This window comes from Nanorana parkeri, unplaced genomic scaffold (genome assembly GCF_000935625.1).
Source record: "Nanorana parkeri isolate BGI_ZX_2015 unplaced genomic scaffold, ASM93562v1 scaffold16, whole genome shotgun sequence".
Classification (NCBI taxonomy): domain Eukaryota; kingdom Metazoa; phylum Chordata; class Amphibia; order Anura; family Dicroglossidae; genus Nanorana; species Nanorana parkeri.
Genome location: NW_017306284.1, coordinates 2,521,197 through 2,527,196, shown reverse-complemented (window position 1 = coordinate 2,527,196; position 6,000 = coordinate 2,521,197). Strand labels below are relative to the sequence as shown.

Here is a 6,000-nt window from a genome sequence, read left to right as displayed (position 1 = left end):
CACACACACACACACACACACACACACACACACACACACACACGTTCTATCCCATTTCAATAGTACACTTTTTTGTGAGAAAGTATACAAAACTTGGGTCATGTTTACATTGGTGGTAAATGAAGGTACACCAATGGAATGTGACATCTTTGACACGGATAACAGTAGTTGATGAATTAAGTACCAAAGTTGCAATCTGATGTTTTCTGTGCGGGAGTGGAAATAAAAAGTATCAGGAAAAAAGTGAGGGAGAGGTGTGGGAACTTGCAAGGCTCGAGAGATGCTGCTGGCTTTGTGAGGGTAAAATGGTGGCTATAGCTGAGAAGGGAGGGTGAAGACGGAAGGTAACACTGCTGCACAGAGCACAGGTAATGAGTTGTCAATTGGTAAAAATAGCTATAACCTAATCTGACTTCTGTAATCTGCCAGAAGAGCGAAAACTTATTTGGAGTGAAGAAAAATGAAAAGGTAGAAAAAGTTAAGCTGAGACCAAAAGATCTGCTAGCATCTTTCTCAAGACATTAAGCAAAAACGGACTAGTGAGCCCTTGAGTAGCTGTTCCATGAGTCTCAGCCCTTTTCAGCTGCTCATGGCTTACATGGGTTTTCCTCTGCGTGTAAAGGAAAGAGGTTTTGGCTTTCATTTTTAGTGCTGGAGCAATTATACTAGAAGTATAGCGCCTACACCTTCTTCCCAAATCTGTCCACCTTCACCACACACACTGCTCGCCTATTAGTGCTCATGTCCTGTTGGGGAAGACTTTAATCATCATGGTCTACCCCAATGTCTACCCTTGTATGTAAGCAATTTTTACCTACCTCTCTTCTTCCCAATCCATAACCATGTGCCCCCCACTCTTTCATTCCCACTTGTCCTTGATCCCCAGCACTTCATGTCCTCTGCCTTCTATCTCTTCCCTCCCTCGTAATCTACTATTCTGCTTTTACAAATGTAACAAGCTCGACTGTCGCTTCTCTCTACCTTGGGTCATCTTTCTTCTTTGTGCTCCCCTAGTCCACAACCAGTTTCCATTCTGCCTCCTCATTTTCCCCCCTTCCCCGTATACAGCCTCCATTTTGTCTCTTCTTCGCTCATGATCCAAGATCAGCTCATACTCTGCCTCTTTTTCCAATGATCTATGATTATAAAAAAAACCCACAAGATCCCCAAGTTTGTGGTTTTTTATTTTCTTGATAGTGGTAGAAGATTAGGTTTAGGTGTCTGAGGTGGGCTTATGAGAAACTCTAGGTGAAGACACATGTCAGACATGTTGGCTTGTTACTATGCCAAGTGTCTTTTGTCCGCTTCTGCTCTTAGTTTTCTTTAGTGTAAGGCATGCCAGACTTGCAACTTTGTTTTTGTTACCCCCTAGGGGAGTTGTACCTTTCAGTCAGAGGAAGAAAATGCTTGAGAAAGCACGGGCGAAAAATAAAAAACCCAAATCCAGTGCTGGAATTTCTTCAATGCCAAATATCACGGTTGGTACCCAGGTGAGAACCTTTTTTTCCTAAGTGTTTTATGTAATGGTTATGTTAGTCAGTAATAATAATTGTGTACTGCTAATTGTTTAAATCTGTGCACAATAACACACGTAGGCAGTCTTGGGCTTGCCTGCTGGCTGAAATAGGATATTTGTATGCACAGACTGCAGGAAATATGTAACGGATATTTTGCGGATAGAAGGAAAATGGGCACTTGACTGAAACAAATACATTAGGTGTGTGAATAGGCTTCAGGAATTCAGTATTTGCATTATTTAGCTAGGATCAAGAACACTGGATAGGACTTCAATCCTAACTGGAGGAATGTTCAAAACCAACCTTGGAAATATTTTTTTCTGCAAGAGTTGTAGCTTGGTTTCAGCAGAGGTTGCTAGTCATTAACACGGAATGAATGTAAACATGCTTGGGACAAACAGATCTGTAATTGGGTTGCTAAAAGGGCAAATGAGAGTTACCGGTATATGTCTCCATTTGTGGAGGCCTATCCCTAATATCGTGTGTATTTGGCAGGTTTGCCTGAGAAATAACCCGTTGTATCATGCCGGAGCCGTGGCATTTTCTATCAGCGCTGGCATCCCAAAAGTTGGTGTTCTAATGGAGTCGGTGTGGAATATGAATGATAGCTGCCGGTTCCAGCTGAGGTCTCCGGAGAGTCTGAAAAACATGGAGAAGTCCAGCAAGACCACAGAAGTCAAGTAAGATCACTGATTTAAGTTTTGGAAATTTGCTTCGTGTCAGTGTTCTAAACAGCAGTTCATAACATTGTGAGCTTTAGAATGTTTCTTCAGTCATTAAAGAAAATTTGTGCCAAGAGAAGAAGCCTGCCATTGCTCATCCCTCTTTTAGGCAGTTGCTTACGTTCATGCTGATATAATTGCTTCAGTATTTTGTCAGTGACTTGAAACCGGTACGGAAATCAGACTTTACCTGCTGTAATGTTTATATTTGGTCAGTGACTCAGTATTATGTATACTACTTACAGCTGACCTCTATCCTAGAATCAGATTACCCATGGTATACTGTAAGATCATAAGCTCTAGTTGACTGCAGTAGAGCAGCAAGTTCTGTAAGTTCTTTGCAGAAATGGGATAATTTTAGTTTTTATGGCAGTAGGAGCTCTTATCGTTTCTGATTTGCCTTTTTGGGGGCACAATGGACCTATTGGAGAGAGCCCAGCATAAAAGGTTGTGGTGCAGATGTGGGTAGTTTTACTGTGCTTATCTGCATGGGGGGGAAAAACAAAACCTTCCTCGGTGTATGGGACAACAGAGCACTGCTAATGTTTGCTGTATGCCAAAAAGTCATTATGAGACAATGAAAGAAGCTGAAAATGGCTCCTCCTTTTATTGTTAGATATTGTCATATTTTCTGCCAAACCCCAAGGCCTGTTGAAAGATGCTTTTATTTATATAGTGCCAACAATTTATGCAGCGCTTTTACTTGGTGCACATTCACATCAGTCCCTGCCCTCAAGAAGCTTACCATCTAAGGGCTCTGTCTCGCATGCATACTGGGACAATTTAGAGTGGAACCAATTAACCTTCCAGCATGTCTTTGGAGTGTGGGAGGAAACTGGAATATGTGAAGGAAACCCATACAAGCACAGGGAGAGCACGCAAACTCCTTCCAGATAGTGTCCTGACTGGGATATGAACCAGGGAGCCTGAATGCTGCAAGGCAGAAGTGCTAACCACATGTATTTAAAGTATAAAAGGAACTTAGCTGCCATTGTCCTATAGACACTTCACATACCCCCATGGACTGCTTTTGTCTTTCTGTCAACTAGGTGACCATCATTTTTTAATATTTTTATTGCGGTTTCAGATGAACAAAAGTACAATAACTGATGAACGCATCAAACACGGTAGAGCATAACACCTGCAAGTTATAAAATATTCCAGAGGCTTAAGGAAGCACCTGATAAATGCAACGGTAGCTAGGCAATACAACAAGTCTTATAATGGCAAAAGATCTAAAACGCAATACGAGAGAAAGGGAGTAGGAAGGGGGAAGAGGGAAAGGAGGAGAAAAAGAAAAGGGGGCACATCCTAGGGGTTCAGGAAAATTCCTCATGCACATTACAAAAACACCACTTTTTAGGGAAGTCAGAAATGGAAAAACATTTGGGTGTCATAGTAGACAACAGATTAAATAACGGCTTGCAATGCCAGGCTGTGGCAAAACGAAGCGAGCGAGTACTGTCTTGTATTAAAAAGGGAATGTTCTGTAGAGACAAAGTGATAATTTTGCCACTTTATAGATCGTTGGTTCGGCCTCAACTGGAGCATGCGGTTCAGTTTTGGTTACTAATCCACAGAAAGGATGTGCTGGAGCTCAAGGAAGGGCAAAAAAACTAAGGGGCGGGAGGACCTAAGCTAGGAGTCAAGGTTGCTTAACTTAGGCTTGCTCACGCTTGAAGTGAGGTGGTTAAGAGGGGACATTATTTTGATGTACAAAATGTTCAGTGGAGATGGCAACATCAGCAATAAACCTTTTACTGTAAACTCCATAACAAAGACTAGAGGCCACCACGTAAAATTGGTGGAGAAAAGATTTAACCACAAAGGGTGCAGGGGCTTCTTTAGTTAGTGGTTCGATTTTGGAACTCTCTGCCATGAGCAGTGGTATCAGCTGAGAGTATTGAATCATTAAAAAAACAATTAGATATCGTCCTAAGACTGTAGCACATACAGACCCACAAAGGTTGAACTCTATGGACCTGTGTATTTATTCAACCTCAAATACTATGTAACCATTGAAAATTAGAGAGTCAATAGCTGACAATCGAAGTCAGGAGGCATATATCGTGAAATCCATGGATCTCAAACTTTATGAAATTTTGCACTCGAGCCAGGTTATTTAGCTGATAGTTTCTCCTGAGAAAGGGTCGCATGGACATGGGATTGTGACACAGTAATTTTGAACTGAGCTGGAAAAGAGAATTTTTTTTTTCCATTTTTTTACTTTCTGTATCCTGCATATAACCTGGCTGTAGAGGAATTGTGGAGTGTAGTATTTATTCAAAGTTGATATTTTTCCTTTTCTAAGGCCTGAAAGCAAACAAGAACCTGTAAAGACAGAAATGGGACCCCCTCCATCTCCAGCATCTACTTGTAGCGATGCTTCTTCCATTGCCAGCAGTGCTTCAATGCCTTACAGTAAGTCCATATTAGAGTGTTTGTATACACTTGCCTCATGTTTGATCTTTTTAATGTGCACTTGTTTGTAGCGTGTTTGCTGAAAATACAGTCCCTATCCACTTGAATTGCTCATCCCTATTGACTCTACTATCGAGCTATGTGTTGGGCTGTCAACTATTTGCTTCACATGTGCTTTAGGATACATTCAGTGCCTGAATGCCCCCAGTCTTCCTATCATAGCTTTTCAAATGCCATCATCCCCTTATCACTGAGCAGGCAGAATAAAACTGGCAATCTACTTGTAAAAAAAAACCCAGGGAAAACCCTTTTTAGTTTCCCATTGTTTAGAGGCAGTCATCTGCTAGTAAAATCAGTATTTTAATATGTACCACTTTTTTTAAATTTAATCTATTATGTATAATATAGTGTTTTTTTTTGTTTTTTTTTTATTGCTTGTTTTTTTAGAACGCAGGAGATCTACACCAGCTCCCAAGGAGGAAGAGAAGGTTAATGAAGAACAATGGTCCCTCAGGGAGGTGGTCTTCGTTGAGGATGTCAAAAATGTCCCTGTAGGCAAGGTTCGGATCTCCATATTTTTCTACACTTTTTTTTTTTTTTTTTAACCTACTATGTAGTTTAAATTTCAGCAACATCTTAATTTTAATCATGATGTATTAGTGGTGGGTAAAACAGTTGTCATGTTATTGCTCTTTAGGTACTGAAGGTGGATGGTGCCTATGTTGCTGTGAAGTTTCCTGGTACATCAAATAGTACCAGCAGCCAGTGCACTCCTGGATGTGATCCTGACCCATCTTCACTTTTGCAAGATTGTCGACTGCTAAGAATAGATGAACTTCAGGTAGGTGACTGTCCTGTTACCTCAAATTGCTTATTTGAGATTAAATTTGTATGCATGCCCTTTTCTACCCCTTCATTTGCATTGTGTTAATTCTAATGGTTTTCCTGAATGTCTGTGGTAAGTTGTTTCACATGTGGTTGGGTATTATATATTGATGAATGCCTGTGAAATTGTTGTAGGTGGTGAAGACGGGCGGAACACCCAAGGTCCCTGACTGTTTCCAGAGGACACCTAAAAAGTTGTGTATTCCTGAAAAAACTGAAATCCTGGCTGTGAACGTGGATTCCAAAGGTAATTTATAGCCAGACACAACTAAATTATTTATAATTGTTCTTATATGGTGCACAGACAGCAGACCCTTTGTGGTATAGGTTGATCGTCTCCCATTCCTACATCTGGCCAACAATTTCAGCTTTGTGTCCTAAGAGGTCAGACACATCCACTCTTTTCTGTAACTTTGTGTTTTTGTCAAAAAAATTGGCTTCTGTAAATGTGTATT

The 6,000-nt window shown here is 40.8% G+C and overlaps 1 protein-coding gene across 1 annotated transcript in view; it reads left to right on the top strand.

The window, feature by feature from the left end:
- UBR5 (ubiquitin protein ligase E3 component n-recognin 5) overlaps nucleotides 1–6,000 on the top strand; it is an 81,283-nt gene that overhangs the window by 28,449 nt on the left and 46,834 nt on the right. The window contains exons 12-17 of the mRNA XM_018559005.1: nucleotides 1,373–1,490; nucleotides 2,013–2,197; nucleotides 4,551–4,660; nucleotides 5,108–5,220; nucleotides 5,358–5,501; nucleotides 5,681–5,792. Of these exons, the coding sequence (XP_018414507.1) occupies nucleotides 1,373–1,490; nucleotides 2,013–2,197; nucleotides 4,551–4,660; nucleotides 5,108–5,220; nucleotides 5,358–5,501; nucleotides 5,681–5,792 (782 nt within the window). The remainder of the gene's footprint in view (nucleotides 1–1,372; nucleotides 1,491–2,012; nucleotides 2,198–4,550; nucleotides 4,661–5,107; nucleotides 5,221–5,357; nucleotides 5,502–5,680; nucleotides 5,793–6,000) is intronic.